This window comes from Aspergillus welwitschiae, assembly GCF_003344945.1.
Source record: "Aspergillus welwitschiae strain CBS 139.54b unplaced genomic scaffold BDQ94scaffold_10, whole genome shotgun sequence".
Lineage (NCBI taxonomy): Eukaryota > Fungi > Ascomycota > Eurotiomycetes > Eurotiales > Aspergillaceae > Aspergillus > Aspergillus welwitschiae.
This window is the reverse complement of record NW_020798704.1, coordinates 342,824-365,798: the sequence shown is the minus strand read 5'-3', so window position 1 is coordinate 365,798 and position 22,975 is coordinate 342,824. Positions and strand designations below refer to the sequence as shown.

Sequence of the window (22,975 nt, the reverse complement as noted above, 5' to 3'; positions counted from 1 at the left end):
ACGCGGCGCGGAGTCGGAGTCGGCCTCATAGTCGGTCACGGGGCCGGGACCGGCCCTGGCCTACTATGCCAACAGACTACCTAATCCAGTAAACTGTTAGGAGACCAGGGACAGCATAAAACCTACAGTAAATTTTCGAATAACTTCATTGCCATAGACAACTAATACAATCGTTTGAAATCTGGGCCAACCTTGTTGATAATGTCTTCAAGTCCTGACGCGATGTTCAGAGCACAGCCAGTCGGCTCTGTGAAGCTCTATAGCATCTTGGCCGGAATTATGATAGCCACTTTCCTGATATCATTGGATGTCTCTATTATTGCTACTGTGAGTTCATTGAAAGTCTCTCGGTTCTATTTGCTTGATTTTTTTTGGAACTAAAAGTTACCTCTGAAAGGCTATTCCTTCAATATCAACCCACTTCCATGCTACAACAGATATCGGCTGGTATGGAGCTACCTATCCGCTCACGATGTGCGCTCTTCAACCTATCAGTGGCAAGCTCTCGTCATTGCTGTCGCTGCGATGGACATACCTCGGGTTCTACGGCATATTCCTTCTAGGATCTCTGATTTGCGGTGTGGCAAACAGTTCCGAAATGTTCATAATTGGAAGAGCAGTCGCTGGTGCTGGAGGCTCTGGGGTAGTGTCGGGTGGTCTCTCAGTCATTGCATTGATAACAACCCCTCAGCAGCGTCCACTGTTCACTGGGCTGATAGCTTCTCTTTATGCCCTGGGAACTGTTGTCGCCCCAATTATCGGAGGTGCTTTGGCTGAATATACTTGGAGGTGGTGCTTTCTAATCAATCTTCCAGCAGGAGCAGTGACTGTGGTGACGTTGCTTTTATTTTTCCATCCGCCTCAAAACACTGGGGCCCAACGTGTGTCCTTCCTAAAACAGCTCGATTTGATCGGATTTGCTCTCTTTATCCCCTCCATCATTATGGTGATGTTGGCCTTACAGTGGGGAGGTGGCGAATATCCCTGGGACTCAGCGACCGTGATCGGACTCTTCATCGGCTTTGCAGTGATGATAGCAATCTTTATCTTCTGGGAATGTTACATGGGGGATCAAGCTATGATCCCAATCGTGCTTCTGCGGGGCAGATCGACAATGCTTAGTATTGCATTTGCCTTTTTGTTTTTGGGGTCATTCGTCATTCCGGTCTACTATCTACCGGAATGGTTTCAAATTGTTAAGTCTGCAAGCCCCATTCGCAGTGGAGTTATGCTTCTGCCTTCGGTTTGTACTCAGGTTTTTGGATCCCTTGTCTCTGGAATACTAGGTAAAGACAGGATATATTCTCACTATTTCACAAAAATTCATACTAACGCTGTATTGCTATAGCCAAACACCTCAGATATTATAATCCGTGGCTCTTAATTGGTTCTGCCTTTCTCTGCATTGCGAGCGGGCTTTACACAACTTTTACTGTATCCTCAACGTCCGCATCGTGGATTGGTTATCAGATCTTCCAGGGCCTGGGTTGTGGATTTGCAGCCCAGATTCCTTTACTTACAGTTCAGCTTGTACTGAAGGACAGACCTCACTATGTTCCAGTCGGGATAGCGACTGTTCTCTTCACGCAATACTTTGGAAGTGCGGTGATGCAAAGCATAGGAGGCGCTATCTTTCAGAACGAATTGAAAAGACAGCTACAAGATCAGGCATCGTTGGATTATAAGCAGATCGAGATGCTTCTTAATACTGGAACCCTAAGGGTGCGGGAAGTTGCTGTACAAGCATTTCCGGACCGTTTAGCCGATATTATCATTGCATACAATAAAGCCATCACAACTATCTTTGTGAGTTAATCTTCTAATCTTGTCACCTCCGTGTTAAGCTGGCGATGCTGACTCTGCTAGTATCTTCCAATAGCTGGTAGCGCTCTAGCATTCATTCTATCCAGCGGAATTCCATGGGTCAATACTCGCCCAACGCAGGAAGATGACGATATGCATTGTACAGAGCAAACTGATAAGCTTCAGTCGGACAAGCAGGCCACTGTGTGAGGAATCAACGTTGCTGCCCATGGTTCACTGGGGATGCCACTCCAAGCAGAAACATACTTTGTATCTTAGACCGTCTGGAGCCTGGATTGGCGCCTGGACTAGACCTTAGATTGCATGGCTGCAGCTGCTTAGACCAATCTCATTTTGCTTGACATCAACCTGTAATGCTCCTTGGTATATAGGTAAGCACAACCCTTCTTCGGTGAGGCCCTAATACAGAAAAACTTTCCAAGATGTCAACGTAAATAGTATTCGGAATACACTAGTAATTCTATGGCCAAAGATATTAATGCATGAGCGTCTGAATTCCTGGATAACTAGAGCAAACTAGGCGACTATATACTAATCACTGAGAATTTTGGCCACGTATATCAATAGCAAAAATAAGAAAAATTGTCATATAGATAGAATCATAAAATCGGTAAAAATTTGTATGACGTTATGGCGATGGCTGACTAATCGAATATCTAGTTACCTAACTAGTTACTAGAGCTGATTATTATGGAAAGGCCTCTCTTGTACCCAGGCAATCGGGAATGGGTTACATCTATTGAGTGTATCAACTCTACTGGATGGGCACTTCCTCCATGTATTATCTTCAAAGGAAAAGTCCATATTGAGGGCTGGTATCAAGATTCAAAGATATCGCGTGATTGGAGAATTGAAGTTAGTTCTAATGGATGGACTACTGATAAGATAGGCCTTCGCTGGCTTAAGAATCTCTTTATTCCTGCTACTATTAGCCGTACGACTGGGAAATACTGTCTACTTATTCTTGATGGCCATGGCAGCCATCTCACACCTCAATTTGATCAGATATGCAGTGAGAAAGATATTATTCCTATCTGTATGCCTGCTCATTCTTCTCATAAACTGCAGCCTTTAGATATGGGCTGTTTTAAGTCTCTGAAAGATGCTCATGGATACTTAATAGCAGAGAATATACGGGCAGGCCTTAATCATTATGACAAGCTTGACTTTCTTAAGGCCTTTCCCCAAGCTCACGCGATTGCTTTTAAAGCAGAAACTATTCAGATTAGCTTTGCAGGTGCTGGTCTAATTCCATTAGATCCAGATAGGATACTTAGTGAGTTGAATATTCACTAAAGACCCCTACACCACCAGGCAGTTGATCAACTAATTCAGCACCTAAAACACCCTATACAACTAGGCAGCTGGAAAAGCAAGCATCTACTGTGAAAAAGCTCCTTCGAGCACGTACGCAGAGCCCACCATCTTCACTAGAAGTGCGATTAGACAAGATTATTAAAGGGCATGAACTAGCTTTAAATAACTAGAGCGACCAATCTAAGCCACGGAACTTGTGGCCGAGCAGAGGGTGGAACTGATAGATATCCTGCAGCCCCCCTCCATGTATTAAGATTCTCCAAGCTTTAGTCTCGTAATGAATGGACATACAAGTTGCGCCTAAGATTCTCCCATCGCATTTCCTTGCCTAATCGACAGGTTATCTACCTTGATAAGTAGTTCCGTTACAATTATTTACTCAATGTAAAAAGTTTGCCGCATTGCTCGACGGTGCGGAGAAGGCATGGTTAGAGTCGTTGAGGGCATGTGGTGCGAGCATGGAATCTTGATACTGCCTCTGCCTAATTATATTGCTCTCCAATGCACAACAGATTCTACGCTTTTGGTATAATTATCTACCATACTATCGAGGTCTGCTGGCTGATGTTCGTTATAGACTGTTTGTATAAGAAGTAAGTATTTATTTGAATTGCTTGCTTTTCTCTTGTCCTGATTGGCTGGTGTTTGCTTTCTGGTGGGTCTATAATCGACGCTTTTCCTATAATGGCGGACATAAAGTGCATTCTATAGAAGCGCTGCTGGTGGGAGTCAGGTCCACTATATTATGAGATATAGGAACATTTGCTGTTATAGCGATGAACACATAGTCTTTCTAAGTCTTTTGTATATCAATACACTGGTGCACAGTATGGCACTATTGATCAATTCTAACAATCGTAGAAAGTATATCATAGAACTAGGTTACAGCATGTACGGATTCCAGAGGGGTTGTGCGAGAGGCCTCTATATGCCCCACTAGAGCTGGACTTGAGCGATCTTTTAATCATTCAGAGACATGTTAACACTTTACAAGACAAATGAATATGAACTTCATCAAAAGCGTAGCTGATCTGGCTGCAGTCTGCAAAATACTTAACCGGTTGCTGACCGCCACCAACCATTGTGCCGGCAATTCTGCCACCGCCCGGACTTATCGCAGGACTGGACAACTTGCGTCCAGCCTTGCTTCTTTCCTACAGTCTGTCATCTCCCATACGTCTGTTGCCAATCAATCAATCCAACAGGTCGTCCCCGCGTGTTCCTAACAATACCTATTCTCGAACGTGAGTCAAGGACCCCTTACAATATAATCGAAACCACTAACAACGCCGCACAGACCATATTCTGGGTCACACCGAAACCTGAAACTACACACAATATCTACCTAGCTAGCTAGCATCTAGCTATACAAGATCTTCACACGACCACATCCACGACCACGACCACGACAACGATACCCAACACCATCAACCCCCCAAATCAACACACATAGAAGAATTCAAAATGGCCTCCATCGACCTCTTCACCCAATACCCCCTCCACCTCGACCCAGCCAGCAAAGCCATTTCCCTCAGCAACACCACCACCACGCCCCTCCCCACGCCCACCAGCACAATAACCACCGAACTCACACACCTCAATGCGCTCCACCGCTCCCTTATCTCCCTCGACCCGCCCAACATCCCCCCACCCCCACTACCCATCAACCCCAAGCGCAGCGCCCAAATCACCAAACTCCGCGACAGCGCCAACGCCGCATACCGCAAATCGAACCACGCTGAGGCGGCCCGCCTGTACACATACGCCATTGACATGGCGTTGGGCCGCCCCGGGTGGGAACCGGTCACGCTGGCGAGGGACGAGTTGGCGGGGTTGTATGCGAATCGGGCGCAGGCGTGGATGAGCCAGCGCGCGTGGCCGGAGGGGTTGGTCGATGCGAGATGTAGTGTTGAGAGTAAGCCCGTGGCGAATGTGAAGGCTTGGTGGAGGGGTGGGAGGTGCTTGGTGGAGATGGGCAGATGGGAGGAGGCCAAGGGGTTCGTGGAGAAGGGGTTGGAAATTGAGGGGAGGGTTAGTGAGGGGGGAAAGGAGCTTTTGGGGTTGCTGGGTGAGGTGGAGGAGGGGTTGAAGAGGAGTAGTGGGAGTGCTTGAGTCGGAGTTGTAGGACAATGTGTTGGATGAAAGGATGTATGTGGATATGTGTTAGGAGAAGGATGTGAATCGAGCTGGGATTCGATTATCTGGCGTACATTATTACTTTTCATTATTATATTTCCTAATGGCGTTATGGTTATATGAATATCATCATGCATTGATTGCGTTCTATCCTCCCATTTCTACGTATCTTCATACTAATATACAAAGAAGCTGCTATGTGATCAACGCTATGACCCAAACAAATTCCCTCCAAAGCTATCCCAAAAACAGCCTAGCACCTACACAGTAACAGTAAGGCTGAAACTTGAGAAAAAAAATAAAAATAAAAAATAAAAAAAGTGAAAAACAGTGGCGATCAACCCTCCCAACTAAAAGCAAAACAGTGACGCAAAAACAAAGTATGAAAAAAGATGAATGAAAAAAGAGACTCCGATGCGGGGAATCGAACCCCGAGCTGCTGTGTGAGAGACAGCGATGTTAGCCATTACACCACATCGGACTTTGTTGGAAATGTGTGGTACAGAGCAGATTATATTGGACTGAAGGGTTTTATGGTGTGGTTCGAGTGGGGACGGTTCCAGTTGGGTGGAGTGGGGCGGGAGGTGAGGGTTTTGCGTTTGCGTCATGGTTCGTTGGGGGTTCGTTTGGCTACTGGAGGGTTGGGTTGTGGGTGCTGGTATTGTTAGTTTGGATTAGTATGAGATGGTTGCATTAAGTGTATCTTGTCTATCTACTGGTGTATAGTTGGTTATAAATTTGTGTTTTTTGGGAAGGATTCTAGTTTAGTTTGGGTAGTATGATGTTCATTGAGTTAGAGAGGTCGATGATATATATCTCCGTAGTACTAGTAGCTAATATACGGTACCTATAAGTATTAGGCCCCCATTGGAATATAGCGGAAGTGATGCAGCTCCTGGTAGTATGGAGGTGCCATACTCGGATGTGAGCTCCGTTTTCTCACGTCGGTGTTAATGGTCGATAGAGTCTCGACCTTGATTGCGTATAATTTTTGTTCGGCTGCAGGTTTGGCATCACTTCTTAGAGTTTGGGGTCAGGCGACAGAACTACTCGCCCCTGGCAGGAGTAGTTTCAATTCTTTCTACTCGAGTAGAGGCAAGCACCAGTAGTACTGGAAATACTCGGTAAACACCACTGTCATCACTGCACAGCGTGTCATAGAGTGCCAGTTGGATATCATAAACATAAATAAATAGACAAACCCCAAACTCTTCCACCATTAGTTGCTCCCCCCGAGACATTTTGAATGGAAATTGAGAGGCAGAGACACCTCAGGAAGTAGAATAGTGGCAGTCATAAGTAGACCAAACTTGGCTTTCGCTGCCACACTGTCCAAGCAGACCCGGATCCCGGTTTTCTTTCATCACGAACCATTAGTCTGGAGGAAATTAAGATCTTGTAAACGCCCAGACAATCCCAGAGCCTCTTGCGCCCGTCTCCATGACCTGAAGGTCATGAACGCCAGAGAGTGACTTGGAAGAATGGAACATCGCGTCGGCGTCGGTTGAACATTGTGTCAGGCCTTAGCATGCGGGTTTCATTCCGGCCTCGGCTTCTCAGGAGTGAGCATGATGAATATTGACTTGAACTTTAATTTCTTCAGGACATCAACCATCAACCATATATGCTTTTGTGAAAAGGAGACAGTCTCCCCAAGTTCGACAGTCAACCAACATGACGTCCAGCATGAGGCACCGCAGAAGGACCTCCACCAGCCCGTGACAGCCACCAGCTGCCAACGGAGCACTTTGCCGTCGTACACTCCTTTGGTCCTGGAATTTCAGTAAATTCCTGGTCTGGATCTTCATCATCCATTGAAACTCCATATATAGCTGCTTCATAGATGGAATGCTCATCAGCTGCATTGTGTTCACGGTATCTCGATTCCGACCTTTCCCACGCGGTCCGGCGCATCGTTCGTATATTTTATGATTCAGTCGGCGGATGGTCGTGCCCTGCTCTGCCTCGGGGAACTCAGCGAAGGCCTTGACCTTCTTGGAGAAGGTGAGTTTGGTGGAGAGCTCCTGCAGTCGTTCGATCAATTCTGCGCTGAGATGCGCGCCAATCGCCATCTATTTCCGTTCAGCTATCACGGCTGCCTTGGAATGAAACTCGCCTGCTTCCTGGTGTACTCCATCCTAAAGCTCCTGGGCATACCGGTGAGCTCTTCTATGAAGTTTGGCTTGCCGCGAAGGGCCTGTTCTGTGATGGTGCATACTTCAGCCTCCCCGGTGTTCCATCCCTTGATATCCTCCATGAACTGGATGGCCTCGACGAGGCGCGCGCCCTTGTTCGCGGCAGCCCGCATATTATATCGGAACTGTTACAGCTTCTGCATGAACTGGTCCAGCACCGCCTTTCTTGTCGCCCGTTGTGAACCAGCGTGCTCATCTCCAACAACCAGCTCAACGATGTCCTCCAGCGAGAGAGCTTTTCCCCTCCAATCGCATTCGCGGGTTGTGACCAGCCCGTCTGGGGATAGCTTCACATACCCACGGCGAAGCTCGCATGTTGGGTATTCGTCTGCACAGGGCTGTCTCTTCCATTGGATGGACACTGCGATGTTCTCATCATCGACTCGTAATGTAGCAAGTGTCAGAGTTACCCTCTAATGCTGGGTGCGTAGAAGTCAGTTTCGCTTGAGCTCACTGACAGCTACCAACTAGATCAAAGGAGATATATCTTGTTGAGCAGTGATGCTTCTGTCTACTGACATGTGCAAGGTTGGTACTGCATGTGATGGTAGCTGTTAACCCCCATAGTATAGAAGGCGTTGAATCTTTGTGTCGCAGACTTCATTCCAGCTCTCAACTGATTGACCGAATTGGGACGGGCGACGACATGCATTGACCGGCCATTATTCAGGCGTGCTTCGATTGCTGGCACTAGTTCGCGGCTTGCTTGAACCATTCGAGGTTTGAGCGTACTAGTATATCCTCTCCGGCGGAAGTCGCCGAACGATGAAGGTAGTTTTATATAAAGGATATATAATGGCGCTGCTAAATCGAGCTTCTCATAATGCTGCGTTGATGCATAGCTCTTTGCCAGAGACAGACGTTCACACAGTCTCATTCTCTTCCTTCAGGTCAACTTGATCGCGGAGGATGGGCAGCATGCCCCGCATTCTCAGTGAAGTTCTGGGCTTTTCATCTCCCAAATCGGCTTTTACTTAAGTTGTCAGTCCCAGTCACGAGAGCATTATGCCTGTAACACCCATCCGGTGACCATGAATGCCTTTTGTTCGCTCTTCCTTTATCACAGTCTTGGCTTCAAGAACTTCTTCCAACTAGGATCCAGTTGCTGAATGGTCGCTAGGGACAGAAAATATATGGCGCGATAACTTTTCTCCATGTTGATAGAGCGCAAGGGCTGAATTCAGATTGTGCCTTCTCAGCTCACCTTTGTTCCAAAGGAACAGCTTGGCTTCTACCGAAAGTGCACATAGAGTTGTTATCTCTGATCTTATTCCCCGCTTCCAGCGTCGGAGATAACCATCTCTGAGGGGAACATATGAGAGGTAACCAGGCCCATCCCTGGTCACTGAATGCTTTTGTTTTGTAGACAGTATTGACAGGCCATAGTAGTCACCGCACTTTCTATGTTTGGAGCAAATAGTAGCTTTAAACCTTCAAGAGTACCGGAGGTCATTGAAAAAAACGGCGGTGATGGTATGAAGACGTGGCATCTGCGTTGATGTTCCTGTAAATGAGGGTTTGTATGGCCGTCCCCAGTCATCCTTATAGCAGAGGGTGACATGGGGATAACTGGAACGACGAAGGATTGGAGAGTAGATGTCTAAATCGAGTAGAATGCCGGCAAAAGCAGGCAGTGCCAGTTTAATGAAGAAACAATAACGCGTTAGAGCCTTGAGGTTGGGGCGATATATCACAGAAATGTGGCACCCCGCAAGCAGTACTCGCAGATGAACAACATCCTGCTGGATGACTACCGACCACGTAGTAACAATGCTCGGACCCCTCAGATCGCTCATCTACACCGAAAAGTAATGCTGTTAGTAAGCTAGATCTGGCTGACGAGTTCCTTTGAGTCGATAGAAGAGAGCATCGCCCAGAGTGGCATATGCCCGGAAGAGTCGCTGGATGATGGCAATTGCGAGGCATGATGCAAGCGAGAGTGAAAGGGGTAAGGTCCACACATGAAGAGACCACGGGAGGAGTAAAGACGCGCAAAAAGTGATGGTTGATGAGAAGATGCAAGGCTGCACGAAGAGAGAGCAATTGCTGCTGAATCAAGTACAGTTCAGCTAAACAAGTATGTCGAACAATCATACTCCGGGGTTAGAGGCACAGCAGTAGCACTTGACAATGTCAATTCGAACATCATTGCTCGGATGCTTTGAGCATGATCGCTCCACGGGTTCTTGACGACTGGGGCAGTTCCAGTGTTACTAGGATCCAGGCAGTAAAACCACACGACACTAATAGCGGGTTTGAAGCAGGAGATATCTTGTTTCCATAGCATCTCAAGTTGCTAACCAGGTGCATACAAAAACCAGCTCTGCTGCGATTGTTTCCAAAGTATAAGTAAGTGGGCCTTTAGCCCATTGCCCCATGATTTGTGGTACGATGATGAGCAATGTGCGAGTTACCCCGTGCCCTATATCGTCATTTCGGCCGTGTTGCGATAGGTTGGCTCTGAGATGAGTTTGCACCGATAAAGCGACACAATATGTTATCGACAATATTCTTATAATATATCACTATCCATCAACCATATCATAAAATGGTATTGTCATTGTACAATAGGACCATTAGTCGCAGCTAAGCCGGTGCTCCGATCAGTCTGAAGCCAATTCCTTAGACCAAGTGCCCTTCAGAAAGACACCAAGGTTCAACCGGAGGAGTGAGTCGTGGCCATAGAATGGACGGACTGACCCACTTCTGGCCGATACGTAGTAGCTCATCTTGACACTGCTCATTTCTCCATCCCAACCGTCTTCGTCTCCCTTGAGCTCATCAAAGAAGCCAGTATACCACAATCTGCGATCAGTGCGGTCTTTGTTGCTTCATGGTCTTAAAGCTGGATTATGTTCGGATTTATAATCTGGATGAGATAGTCTGTTACTGTTCCACGGCACCAAGCATGCCGGGTGGAGACGCAACCATGCGACATCAGAGTTATCGGTATCAGAATCCATCTTCGTATCACGTCGATGCCTTTTCAATAGCGGAGAATCCAGTGCATCCATTTCCGCGCGCCAAAGAGCAGCTCTCAGTTCAGAACGTAAGGAGCATTGATAGTGCGACCTTGGCAATAGATAGAGACCGAGCTCTTCATCGTCTCAAGTGGATATAAATACAGTAGGCGCCTGAGAGAAATGACAGACGGGGAAGCTGGTAGGCAAGAATCAACATGTTGCGTGCGTTCTTCCCAGACTTCCTGCCCTTGAAAGCCGTATTGCCGGCACCGCCAAAAGTGGACCAGAGCAGCGGCTAATGCAGTTCGCTGCCTTGTTCGTGGGGTTTGCCAAATCAGCTGTACGTTTCAAGCTGTTTGAAGCATAAGCCATGATGAAGTATAATGCCATGAAGGGATCCGCCGGGAAAGACAAAGAAGTCGAAGAAGCCGATTCTTGCGAGGATACCAAGTGGCCAACGGTCTGCATTATAGAGACACGACTCCAAGAAGACCAGAGAGCCGCTTGTGAAGCTGGTCGGGGTCGAAGTCCAAGGCATCAGTGCTAAGCTTTACCTAAAATGTTCAGACGATGACATCATGCATCGACGGTTCTTCGAGAGAGCACAAGATGAGGGTAAAGTGCAGTGTATATATAGAACAACAAGGCTCTAGGTGCCTTCTAGTCATTTATGAGATGGTCCGGTTCATGGACAATAGGGTATATAACTTTTATAGGGCAGGTTGTTCGACCGGTAATTGCGCACCGTATGTGCTGTGTGGAAGAGCAAAGCAGTTGATACTATAAACAGACGGAAAATGACCGGATGGAACTGCAAGGTATTCCCAATCTGAGCTCCTTCATGTAGTGTATCTGTTGCGTTGTCTAGAAGCGACTTTGTTGATGAGAGGTCGATAAGCAGAAGCAAGAAGGTCATATTGAAATGAACAGCCCGGTGACTGAGAAAGTCTTCGTAAGCATGAAATGCAGCAGAGCGCTTGATTCAACACTGTATGAGGTCAGACACCAGCTGACGTTTATACCGTTATCCAAGCGTAGAACGCAGTGCAAATGACAATGCCAACGTCGAAAGCGGCATATTTGTATGGCGCTCTGCCCAGTTCAGGTTTGAGATTGTGATATTCGATCCAACCAACTGTATTATAAGCTCCGATTATTTTGGCAAAGTTTGTTAATCCGATGTCGTTATCCTCGGTCTGTCTTTGGGGAGTTTGGGGACTTGAGGTGTGTCGTTTCATCCCGGATTCTTCATGCACTCAGCCCAAGGAATATGGTATTCTTTCGTGACGGAGGTAAATCAGAATACACTCTCTGCTTAACACTGCTTGAAATATGGTGCGAAGATGGACGAGAGCGAGTACATTTTCAAAATATTTCCAGGAAGTAAACATCCAACTAGGAGAAATTCACTCAAGCGCTGCTCACCAGCCAGCTTACGCTGTTCTGATGGACTAGAACAGTCATATATGAAACTGCAGCTTATCCAGTTCTGAACGGAACACTGGAAATATAAGGTGCCGCATTTGCTTATAATTGCGTACTCGGGGAAGCTAAGACGCCCATAGTAGCTCGGCTTCAAACCTTACTGTTGGAGGACAATGTAAGGTCTTTTTGAGGTTTTGCCGGAATATCGCTTGGCAGTCTGTGTGGCCCGTGAAGATGATGTGGACCACCAGGGTCACGTTGAAGTCTTGAAGGAACGGAATTTCTTCATACATGATCCCTTGCGGCAATGAAGAGTGGGCAGCCTCATCGAACATCAGTATGGAAGTGTTGTGTATTGGGTTAACCGCAGATGAGATCACCCAAGTATAAGAACAAAAGCATTGTCTCACCACTGCGTTTTCGAAAACATTTGCTCGACGGGATGTCAAGATCAAGTTCCGAAACTGGTCAACGCAGAGCACTCTGAACCGCTGGATCTTCCCCAGTTCAGCCTTTGACCACATTAATAATGGTTCCAATCACGCCTTGCTCGATCAGTAGGATAAGCAATGATGTGAAGCGATGGACGTATTCGAACGGGTTCCCGAAAGAACGATATATAATAGCCAAGGCAGCACCCATAGCCTTCACCAGCTACCGCGCACCCTGAACAAAAGCGGGTCGCCGTGAAGACCAGCCGACGCAAGATTTGACACTTCCAGAGAGCCAAAAACCATCAGTGCAGGCAGAAAACCCGCTGTAGCCATAACGGACTGAGTTATCTTTGACAGTTAGCAAGGATGCCTTTGGAAAATCATAACGCGAAAATGAAATGGTAAATGTCATACAGCCTGCCTTGCGTCGACGCACCAGCTGAAGGTACGCTGGCATTCAAAGGCTGCATTTACCAGAAATAGCTTTCCTAGGCTGAATAAGTGGAGAAGAACAAGTACCATCTAAAGTATCTTGACATACTCATGACTCAGTTGGCCCGCGGCTGTGACTAGCTGGCCACAATACTTCTGGAATATTGGTGGATGTGGTGGATATAGTGACGTCTCTCAATAGAGTTGGTAGATTGATGAAGCAGGATGTGATTGTTTGTGGACCGATAGCAACATCATCAGCTTTCCAGGTCTTAGAAGAACTATCTCAGTCCCGTCGATTTCGATCGCTTATGCCTGTCGGAATCTTCTTCCGCAGGGCCAAAGGCATTCTAGCCTTTCCAGATTGTCCGATGCAAACGAAAAGACGGATCCATCCATCTCCATCTGTTTCAATCATAGGCGGTTGCATTTGGCCAGCTTCGCTTTCATCTGCGTAAAAGGATGATACTATTCTCCTTGACTCTCTCAGATTGCGCTTTGTATATGATGGTATTAACCGATACTGGACTTTTTGCGGAACGACATTGTCTGCATGTAGAATCAGCATCAGCGATATGTAGTGGTGCATTTTGGTGATCCCTTTACATTCACGAACCATTTCCAGCTATTCTCGGAGGCGGTGCTTCTTGTCTGTGGTCGAAGATGCTTTAGACATCGAATGTCCAGAACTGTGGTATCCAGAGGCATTATCTGGTCGATGTCATCAGACGCCATTTTAAGTTTAGAATGGTCACGCATTTGCTCAACAGCAATATTCCCTGGCAAGCCGAGCATGATGGAGCGCCAGCCAGAGATATACCAGTTGAGAGAAAGTAGCAACAGCGACAACATCATTGGTCGTAAACAATATGCAATTCAGAAAGCCCAGCAGTATTACCTGAAGTTCTGTTCCTCAGATAATGGGCCTCGTCGCATATGACGAGGTCAAAGCATCCACCAAGACTGTGCGGAAAGTCGGATCGGATGGACTCAGTCGGCTTATACTTCTCCGAGTATTTGTTCTTGTGCCACTCAGAGACTGCAGAGAGACCATGGCGCTTCTCAAGAGTATTGTAGGTAGTAAGTACCATTGAATATCTGCCATCGAAATCTGGCTGAAACATCGGATGCTTTTTAGTCAACTTATTCTTGACATAGAGGGAGCTTCCCGTCTGTGTCCGATTATCACCGAAATAGACAAACGTCTAGTTTATTGCTTAGCTTGCGCAATTCAGATGACCACTGGTCCAGCAGGTGTGGAGGAACCACAATCAAAGTAGGCTTGGTAGTGAATTTCTCGCCTGCTTGCAGCTTCTTGCGCTTGTCCCGGGCCACCTGCTAGGCGTTAGCTGTATTTGCCTAATACCAGGATTCCTTGCAGGGCTCACTTACTGTCAGAATGAATGCAATGAATTCGATTGTCTTCCCGAGGCCCACAGCGTCAGCGAGGATGGCGCCTTTGGTTACCTGGGCGCACCAGATCCGCCAAAGCCTCCAGACGGCCGGCCCCTGCCAAATAACGAGAAGGGTTATAAGAAGGGGACGACACAGATAAATCACTGGCAGTGGAACAGGTAGGCAGCACACTGGTTCATAACGTGTTTGTTGGGCGAATGAAAGCAGTTCCATTGAGCTGCTTGACCGAACGAGCTTCCGAGCACATATTACGCTCCATGCCCCCATTCCTTCGTTCGCCCGAAGACGTAGGCATCGAACGACGCCGTCTCAGGGAAATCATATACTCTCCGACCAGGCCGAATGCGTCGAGACCAGGCACAGTCCAGATCAAGATGCAGTACTGGAGGGGATGACGTGAACGATTTAGACGAAGGATATGGCAGGTTGAGAACGAAACCTCTATCTCATATAATGAATTTTGGCACAAGAACCAGAAATTCTGGGTTGGGTGGATTTCAGTGTTATTGGTTGGGGGTGGTTGGATGTGCTGCACAACATCTTGCCTTGACTGAACGAAGGCCTGGCCGTTCTTAAACCTAGAGCAGCTCCATTCATAGGTGAGGTAGCGAGATGTGGGTGATATGACCTCTTTCTGTTCTTTCTGGCGTCGCTTGTCTTGACTTAATATTATAATTGTCTTGGTGTTTGGTCTCGCAGAATACCTCTTAGACGTCTTATAGGGGTTAGTAGACATCATCAAGATCCAGCGGGGATGGATACAGCATCACCCGCTAGATCGTACACTGCCTTGCACATTCATACCCGCAACATGACAGTGGGTACAGACTGACGCGCGTAAGCTGAACCCGATTCTGGGACAGGCAACTCAAGTGTGGCGTTTCCAGACTCGCGGCTCCTGAATTGGAATGGAAGTCACGAGGCAGGATCGTCTTGTCTATATCGAGAGAATAAGAAACACAGTGGAACAAGACATAGAACCACCGATTAGCGCTAGTTGCAGTGTGCATAGAGAAAGTAACTAACGGAAACGCTAGTTCTACTCATCGAGCTGACGCCAGGATGTGCTCCCGGAGACATCTACCGCCAAGCCGGCGGTAGTTGATTCAGTGTTGTGAATAATAAAGCAATGTTTGTTTTATTCGAACAAACGCACTCATAGTACTCTTCTGCCCTGGAACCAGAACCAGATAATGAGCTCTTCAAAGAATGAGTTTTCTTCCCTGGCCGCAGCCAGGAACCTTTCGGCACATGCTGATGGTCTCTGCAGTCTCGGATACCCATATTTGGCTTTGATGGCTCTGGACGTTGAGTCCGGAGATAGAGCTCTCAAGTCGTAAGGTGCAACAAACATTCCGGTGGAGTGGCTAGCCACGATAATGACCTAGCTGGATTAGATGCTTTGCCAACTGAGGGAAGAATGTCACAGGATAATTCTGAAGAGGCCCATGTGGGAAACGATGTATGCTCGAAGATGTATCGAACAATGTGAACTAGAGCTTCCCAAAACCCATGGTCCCTTCGCCTTGGTATCGATTGAATGTTATGCTGTCGGGTAGCCTATCGCACTGCACAATTGGAAAGTTCGTGGGTGTAGTTGTATAGGAAGTTTGCCCATGTGTTTCACGATTTGACTGAAGTGACTAATAGGCGCTGAGGAGTGCTAAAGATGACTTAAAGACCTGAGTGGCGTAGATGGCGGCAACATAGGCTGAGCTCACTGTGCATCTCTTGGTTAATCTAGACCCATGAATATATTGAAGTTCTCTGCGAAGAACCGATAGTATGACGGTTTGTCGGAGCACCAAGGTACAATTATAACAGCAGCGGCGTTGGCTAGCAGCCCAATCATGCGTATTGAGCATAATGAAGGTACATCGGAAGAGTGGTCATATCATTTAAAAATGTAGAGAGATAGGAGCTGTGAAAATGGTCTTGTGCTAGGCTATTCGTGAGGATATTCCCTAGCGGTATAGAGGCACTGAAGTAACAAGATGCATTGTGTCTTGTCCCTGGTAAGGCTTTTGACCTCCGTAGACCGTAGAGTTTCAGATGCACAGAAGAGTAAATCCTCAGTTTCCGCAGCTCGTGTTAAGCAAACTTTCGAATGCAGTGTTCGTCTGAGACCAATATGTATGGTGACCATTCGCCTAAACTGACCGAATCGTTGCAATAGTTCGTGACTCGAGAGTACTGAGTGCTTCAGGGAGGGATGCTCAATCAAGCCAACCCTATCGTATAACCGAAGCATAAAGATACCAGCATAGCACGTTCTGCAGCACCAGGCGATCGCACCATGACCACGCCGATCGATGGGTATATATTCGTTCTCTCCATCTGGCAAGCCATAGTATTCAAGGATATCGACCGACTGAAATGCAGCATTCATCATATCGGCAGTCACTTCAACGATGTTGTCGACGAAATAGTACATTCCTTTCGACAGGGGCATCATGAAGGTGTCATTGAAGGACGTATCGACTATCACCAAGTAAATCGATGATGTGCTAACCTCGACGCTAATGGAAGTTGAGCATCGTAGTTATGCTGGTGTGAGGAAGCTAGGGAGAGTGATATGAAATGAGACGACAGACAATATCTTCAGCTCTGAGATATCGCTGATGATTTAAGAATGGATATAGGTCTCTTCACGGGATACGAGGGGATATGGTGACTCATATGGCAGTTACCAGAGCCATTCGAGGAGATGAGAAGAGGACCATTCCAGCACATAGTATAGACGTCCAACGATGAAGAGGAAAAGTAGGACGCTCATTATATCAAGAGGAAGATGGTGTTAGGATGTATCTTTTGTCGATGGTGCCATGAGATATAGATATAATAAAGAAGAGTATATACTTTGAAGATGCCAATGGGCGTCTGAGGAAGAGAGGGGTGAGGAGGAAAAGAAAGGAGAAGGGGGCGAAGCGGGCTTTTATAATAGCTGCAGACCGGGTATCAGCTGATCTAATTACCATCCACGAGTGTGAAGCGAGTTGGTGAAGAACAATATTCATACAATACGCGACACGTATGGAATCACTAAGGGTAGGGAATCGTGAATCAGAAGTCGTAGTGAGTGCTCATAATCTCATCAGGCGATGCATTTCTATGGCTGAGAGACAAGAGAAGCATGCACTGGTATCTCGCCATAGACCAATTAGCTTCTGAGGATATAGCCAAAAGGAATTCCGGGTAATTGGGGAAAGGGAACTAATGAAGAGAGTGAAGATGTCTGCGCATGCAGCAGAATATGTGATTCGGAAATTTCCATTAAATTACCCACCAGTGTGAATCAACACCCGGTATCTGTTGATTCTTATTGCGTCACTATTGCAAGGGTGTGAAGTGACTAAGGCCTCACGGGATGAGTTATTAATGAATTCACGTGCAGTGTGGTAATAAAAGGGAGTTTGGTAAAATGTGACATGGAAGCCATCATGATGTGGGCAAAGGCGATCTGTACGGATTTGGAATATGCACCGCCAGATTGTAGGATTTCCATGTTCGAAGAAACCAAGAGAAGCAGAGGGCATCAATCAAGCAGATTACTACGGCAGCAATCTACAGGTCTTCACCACAATCCCTTAGTGGCCAAATTGCAATCAAATCTTGAGAACCATATTCCAAAGCTAACTAAATGCTACTAAAACAAAAGCCATGATGGGAATCATACAAAAGAAACCTAACAAAGATAGAAAAGATACAAGATGCAACTTAAACTTGCACACTAGACCCATCACTCTTCTTGCAAGAAGAGCACGCCCCAGTGCCAGCCGCAACTTGAGACGGCGTGCGAGCAAAGCTAGGAGGGACGTCCAAGGCAGGGTTCCTCGCGAAGAAGTGTCTCGGACGAAGAAGCAGAGTCATCGGCTCAGCAGGCATGATAGGATAGTCTTCAGGGGCAGGGAAGTGTGTCAGGCCAAACGTGTGCCATAGGACGACGTCCGTGTTCTCGATAGAGGAATTCGGACCAGCGGCTTCAATCCAGGCTGGCAGGCCATGGGATGGTTCACCCGAGGTTTGGGGTACATGGCGACCGGCAGGGTGAATCTCGTCATCAGAGTCTTTATTCGGAAGTTAGTGAAACGGTTCATGTACGAAAATGCAGGGCAGTGACTTACACTTGGTGACATGCACAGCATGTCGAGCGAATCCAGCCCGCTTCCACACCAAACTACCTTCCTTAGGAAGCAAGGGAGGCACTTCACGGCTGACGAGCTTGTAGCAGACAGGCTTCTTGCTGTTGGGGTTCAGCTTGTTGGTGTTTGCAATTTCCCAGGTTCTGGATGTGTTGCCGTCATAGTCGGACATTGCTTCAAGAGGCGTAGTGAACTTTGTCTTCTTGGCGTAGAATGCGTTTCCGTACGGGTTCTCAGCACTTCCCACCTCCGCTTCACTGCGAGTTGCGTCGACTTGGAAGACGGTGTTGTTGGGTCCGTCGACATTGGCGTCCACACGCAGACAGAACAGATGCTGGTGGTTGTGTGCGTTGACTCCAGGGTAGACTTCAGTACCCCAGCCCTTGGTGTCCTCGCCGGGGTTCATGGCATAGGTGTTCAGAATACCGGTGAGCTTGATGTCGAGCTGGATAGTGCCGTCCTGGTGGAAGATCCAGTAGACGCAGTACTCGTAGTTAGCGGCAGTGAAGATGTGGGAGATGACCAGCTTCCGGCCACGAGTTACAATGACAGACTCGTCACGGAAGTCGGTGTGCTTGAAAAGGATACCGGCGTCTTCCTCATGGATACAGATGGCGTTCTTGATGATCGTGCTGGCGCCCGCACGGTTGACAAAGGCAGCATCCATGTAGTGGATGGCGCCCTTGCAGTCGCAGCCGAGGGAAAGACTGTTGGTCATGTAGCCACCGCCGTACTCTCCCAGGTCGAAAGCGTGCTTGCGCTGATGAGGGTGCTCAGGATTTCCGTAGGGGACGACCATCTCTGCGAGAGAGAGACGGTAGAACACGGGGCGGACATTTCCATTGTCATTGAAGGTAATGTTGTTCAAGACGATACCCTCACGGTAGTTGAAACCAACGTGGATGTTCCACTTTTGCCAGTCGATAGTACGTCCGTTGATACCGAAAGAAACACCCTCTGGCTGAGTGATGTGAATGGGCTTAATATCCGTCCTGTAACCACCATCTTTCTCAATCGACGCGGGGTGGTAGTTGTTGGGAGGCGCCTTGCTGATGGGCCTCCGGACCGGCGGGATATCGATGTGAATGACCTGCTTCGTTTCCGCATTGAAGATAGGGCAGAAGTCCAGAGGAAACGTGTATTGAGAATCGTCAATGTGGGGACGGTAGTACATAAGAGCCTGTTGCAGACGAACACCATTGCCGAAACGCTCGTCGTATCCGATTGTCCAAGCTGCAAACGAATTAGCAACATGCAAGTCAGAACAAGTCGTACAACAACAACTTACGATCGCAGTAAACCTTGTGCATTTCCTCCTTAGGAATGCCGATGATCGCGCACTGCTCAATGACCTTGGGATCCTGGCGGACAATCGACTCAACCTCCTGCAAATCTTCCATGGTGATCAGGGGTTGCACGCCAGGCGTGTGTTCCCATCTCAGGATCTTTTTGTTATCAAGGTCGACGATTCCATCGTAGACCTTGCCGCCAGGCGCAATGGCAACGATATCCGCAGCACGAGTGGGACGGGGAGCCTTCTGCGGGTTTTCCAGCCATGCCATCATCTCCGCCTTGCGGGGCTCATACAGAGTGACCGCATTGAAGTTGACCTTGCCATACTCCTTGCGGATAAGGGCGACAGCGGTGTCGATTTCCACTGTCGAGAGGGGATCCAGAGGATGAGGAGGAGGAGAAGTAGCTTGGACCTGGTGGGTCAGCTGTTGAAGGCGCTCAAGAACCATGATGAAGGAGCGGTGTAATGAAAGCGGAATTGCGTCTCAACGAAATCCGTGGTGTGCAGCAGAAAGTATGGGAGAGGTAAGAGTATATGTTTTCCTCACTTGGAAAATAAACCGGCGACCTGGCCGGGTTGTACGGTAGGACAAGTAACGAAGAAGTAAAGTGATGCTACCACACAGACTGTGTGAAACCATAGTCGACACAGAGGGGGACAACCCACCTTATAAGCAGCAAGCGCATGGCTGCACGAGCGCATTGCCAGAGGAGGATATGATTGTACAGCACGACCGCTGCACCACCGATAAGATATGCCTCGATAAGCACGCACGGATTCCTTGCCTCGAAGCGGTCTAGTGCCAACTGTTTCTCCGCCGCGACTCAAAGCGGCAATCGGAACCTTGTCCAAGACTACCGGTGAGATAGGCTACCCCGGATTCGCAGACTGACCCGAGCGTCGGCCTGGAAGGGTCCGATCTAGGCATCGGATGTGGTTGCCCCTATCAGGTTCACCAAGGGATGGCAGTCAGTCTTCGTTCCCCTCCTGATGCAAGATCAGCAGACCGATCGCGGACGGGGTAATACAACGCGTTCTGCATCACTGCCAGGCTGTCATTGAGCCACGAAGGGTGAAGTGGGTCTGAGCTACTAACAAGATAGTTTGATAATGCTAATTAATAACCTGTCTATCAAGGAGGCGAAGTAGATTCCAAACCAGTTCTATCTACGTGGATAGAAACGAAAGGAGTGGCAAACCCCGGACGCTTAAAGAAAATAATGCTTGACGTAGATCACATTCCAGCCGGAGACGAACACCATACACCTATTGCAAACACCCACCTCCAAGGCAATACGAAGGCACTGCAGGCGATGAACTCCTTGAAACGGACCGAAAGAAAAAAAAAGAAACAAGACTAAGAAAACAAGACAATGCACCAAGAAAACACAACCGATGCCACATGCTATGTACATCCATCACATCATATAGATTCCTTGCCATCTCTGCCGAAAGCAACATGACAAATAGGGTGAAAAAAGTAATCAGAACCGCCGGCTAAGGTTCAATGGAGAGAAGTGACCGTGGATCCGGGTGCTGTTGCCAGACCCAACCGGCCAGGAGTAGGAGCCTATACAAGCAAGAGAGCAAAGAGTCAGGGAAAATGTACCTAAACGTAGACAATATCTCGAACTCCCCGAACCTGATCTAACACCAAATATTGAAAGGAGATAATACCAAGACAGCCAGACAAACCGACGAGCCTCATGACTTGGCAAGCTGGAATTGCCCCAGGGCGCCGCCGGTTGCACCAGGTGTCAGTGTATGGGGTGTTTGACTGCCCAGGTGACCGGCGTTGGGTGTGCTTGGCGTGCCGGTAGCTGAGTAAATTGTGGCGCCGTTGAGATTGGGAGTTTGGTGTGGCTGCATGTGGTACAACAGAGCAGGCATCTGACCGTTCAAGCCCCAAATCTGTCCTGAGTATTTCGACTCGTCGATGCTGCCGTTGAAGACGAGTTGGCGCATCTTCCAGTAGATCTCACCCGTCACGAGAGAGTCCGACCCTGCCTGATGAGCGATGCCGACGCGCTTGACACCGAGCTCATCCGCAATGTCTTGCAGACCCGACTTCTGTCCGAGATTAGTGAGGATCTGAGCAGCGGCTGGCGTTAACGGAGAGTCGTTTACAGCCTGATTGCGTCCTGCATGTTTCATCAAGTATTTGATATCATACAGCGACGGGAAGAAGATCTTCAGTAGTTTGTGGAATTCCTCTTCGTTCTCCGGAAGAGGTTTACAGAGCATAATCTTCATAAGATATCCGAAATCATAGCCGGAGTGGAAAGAGACCCAATGGACATCTTCCAAGAGAACGAGCCCCGAGCTGATCAGAAGAGCACCAAACTCGAATGGATCGATGCCGTTCTTCTCATGCATCGAGAAATCGATACCCGCCTTGGCCAACATAGCCGTGGACTCTTGTGCGTACATATCTTCCTCCAAAGAAAACCGGAAGTTGAACTGCCATGTGCAGGGCGCAGGGACGAGGCTGTTTCCGAGAGGCTGGCCATTCGCATCCGTAGCGTTGGGCGGGGGTACCTCGCCTTCGGCAGAAAACAAGGTGATACCGAGCTGGATCATTTTGAGGAGATCGACGTTACACCGGAGAGTTTGATAATGGTAATCTGCTTTATTCGTGAACGCTCCCATTGGACGTGCGACGATACCGGGGAACTCGGTGTCCTGGGCCTAGGTTAGCGTCACTCATTTCCCAGTAAAAGCAGCCGAGCATTTCAGTTTCCCAGCTCCACAGCTAACTGCGTCTTACCATGCTGATGTAGGGATACTTCTCGACAAACTGCCGGAGGATAGCCATTTCCTGAGCCAGATTGTGGCTCCATACGTCACGTATCCGTGTCTTCACCGCACCGGCCTTGGCCTCGAGCGCTAGTCGGCCATCGTGAGTCTGATGTAATTGCTGCTGCTGCATCTGCGCGCCTCTTGCGAAGCCCATCTGGGCGGCATGGCTGGCGAGTCCAGTGCCGCCTCCATCCCCAGCACTCGCGAACCCTGCGACGGACATACCGTTTGCGATACCGGTGCCGGACAGTGTAAACGGATTGATATTCGTGTTCGGGTTTCCGGCGGCAAAACCGGGGTGACCACCGAGAGATGGAGGAGGGAGGGCTGAGTTGGCCGACTGGGCGTGGGCCGGGTGATGTTGGGCTTGTTGCTGTTGCTGGAGATGGGCTTGCTGTAGGTGGGTATAGGAAGCTGTTAGGCCAGTAGGCCCGTATCTGCCGACGGGAGGGGGCATATTGAAGGGCAGCGATGAAAAAGCTGATCAACCGTCACGCATCTGAGATTGGGATGAACGATGAGAGGAAGCGGAGTGGGAGGGGGGTCGGTCGGCTCTTTTCGCGCTGGGCTTTGGGACGGACGGGCTCATCCTCGCCGG

General features: G+C 48.3%; 9 protein-coding genes and 1 non-coding gene across 10 annotated transcripts; 2 read left to right on the top strand and 8 right to left on the bottom strand.

Annotated features, from left to right (window-relative positions):
* Positions 1-201: 201 nt before the first annotated feature.
* BDQ94DRAFT_177247 (MFS general substrate transporter) lies at positions 202-2,219 on the top strand (the record flags this gene model as incomplete). The annotated part of the gene is made up of 5 exons (XM_026772861.1): positions 202-327; positions 398-1,286; positions 1,349-1,806; positions 1,867-2,007; positions 2,196-2,219. 5 exons carry the CDS (start codon positions 202-204, stop codon positions 2,217-2,219), a joined length of 1,638 nt encoding a protein of 545 aa, XP_026628134.1.
* Positions 2,220-4,605: 2,386 nt separating this feature from the next.
* On the top strand, positions 4,606-5,253 carry BDQ94DRAFT_168783 (uncharacterized protein; the record flags this gene model as incomplete). Its single annotated transcript, XM_026771152.1, has 1 exon — positions 4,606-5,253. One exon carries the CDS (start codon positions 4,606-4,608, stop codon positions 5,251-5,253), a length of 648 nt encoding a protein of 215 aa, XP_026628133.1.
* A 433-nt stretch (positions 5,254-5,686) lies between these two features.
* Positions 5,687-5,758, bottom strand: BDQ94DRAFT_t107. The gene has a single exon. It is a non-coding gene; the product is annotated as a tRNA-Glu (tRNA).
* A 1,126-nt stretch (positions 5,759-6,884) lies between these two features.
* On the bottom strand, positions 6,885-7,585 carry BDQ94DRAFT_168782 (uncharacterized protein; the record flags this gene model as incomplete). The annotated part of the gene is made up of 2 exons (XM_026771151.1): positions 6,885-7,321; positions 7,435-7,585. The coding sequence occupies 2 exons, from the start codon at positions 7,583-7,585 to the stop codon at positions 6,885-6,887; spliced, it is 588 nt and encodes a 195-aa protein (XP_026628132.1).
* Positions 7,586-8,429: 844 nt separating this feature from the next.
* On the bottom strand, positions 8,430-9,850 carry BDQ94DRAFT_177245 (uncharacterized protein; the record flags this gene model as incomplete). The annotated part of the gene is made up of 6 exons (XM_026772860.1): positions 8,430-8,588; positions 8,619-8,873; positions 8,916-9,268; positions 9,313-9,496; positions 9,569-9,685; positions 9,774-9,850. The coding sequence occupies 6 exons, from the start codon at positions 9,848-9,850 to the stop codon at positions 8,564-8,566; spliced, it is 1,011 nt and encodes a 336-aa protein (XP_026628131.1). The 3' UTR covers positions 8,430-8,563.
* A 2,125-nt stretch (positions 9,851-11,975) lies between these two features.
* BDQ94DRAFT_140231 (uncharacterized protein) lies at positions 11,976-12,409 on the bottom strand. The gene is made up of 2 exons (XM_026765583.1): positions 12,271-12,409; positions 11,976-12,183 (listed from the first exon to the last, which is right to left on the bottom strand). Exons 1-2 carry the CDS (start codon positions 12,382-12,384, stop codon positions 11,986-11,988), a joined length of 312 nt encoding a protein of 103 aa, XP_026628130.1. The 5' UTR covers positions 12,385-12,409; the 3' UTR covers positions 11,976-11,985.
* A 1,168-nt stretch (positions 12,410-13,577) lies between these two features.
* BDQ94DRAFT_168781 (uncharacterized protein) lies at positions 13,578-14,355 on the bottom strand (the record flags this gene model as incomplete). The annotated part of the gene is made up of 3 exons (XM_026771150.1): positions 13,578-13,931; positions 13,993-14,061; positions 14,119-14,355. The coding sequence occupies 3 exons, from the start codon at positions 14,353-14,355 to the stop codon at positions 13,578-13,580; spliced, it is 660 nt and encodes a 219-aa protein (XP_026628129.1).
* A 553-nt stretch (positions 14,356-14,908) lies between these two features.
* BDQ94DRAFT_158472 (uncharacterized protein) lies at positions 14,909-16,597 on the bottom strand (the record flags this gene model as incomplete). Its single annotated transcript, XM_026768956.1, has 5 exons — positions 14,909-14,996; positions 15,299-15,470; positions 15,653-15,785; positions 15,825-15,882; positions 16,134-16,597. 5 exons carry the CDS (start codon positions 16,595-16,597, stop codon positions 14,909-14,911), a joined length of 915 nt encoding a protein of 304 aa, XP_026628128.1.
* Positions 16,598-17,859: 1,262 nt separating this feature from the next.
* On the bottom strand, positions 17,860-20,026 carry BDQ94DRAFT_168780 (peroxisomal copper amine oxidase; the record flags this gene model as incomplete). The annotated part of the gene is made up of 3 exons (XM_026771149.1): positions 17,860-18,209; positions 18,267-19,517; positions 19,573-20,026. The coding sequence occupies 3 exons, from the start codon at positions 20,024-20,026 to the stop codon at positions 17,860-17,862; spliced, it is 2,055 nt and encodes a 684-aa protein (XP_026628127.1).
* A 663-nt stretch (positions 20,027-20,689) lies between these two features.
* Positions 20,690-22,938, bottom strand: BDQ94DRAFT_140228 (CCR4-NOT core DEDD family RNase subunit POP2). The gene is made up of 3 exons (XM_026765582.1): positions 22,346-22,938; positions 21,221-22,260; positions 20,690-21,148 (listed from the first exon to the last, which is right to left on the bottom strand). The coding sequence occupies exons 1-2, from the start codon at positions 22,832-22,834 to the stop codon at positions 21,283-21,285; spliced, it is 1,467 nt and encodes a 488-aa protein (XP_026628126.1). The 5' UTR covers positions 22,835-22,938; the 3' UTR covers positions 20,690-21,148; positions 21,221-21,282.
* Positions 22,939-22,975: the final 37 nt, after the last annotated feature.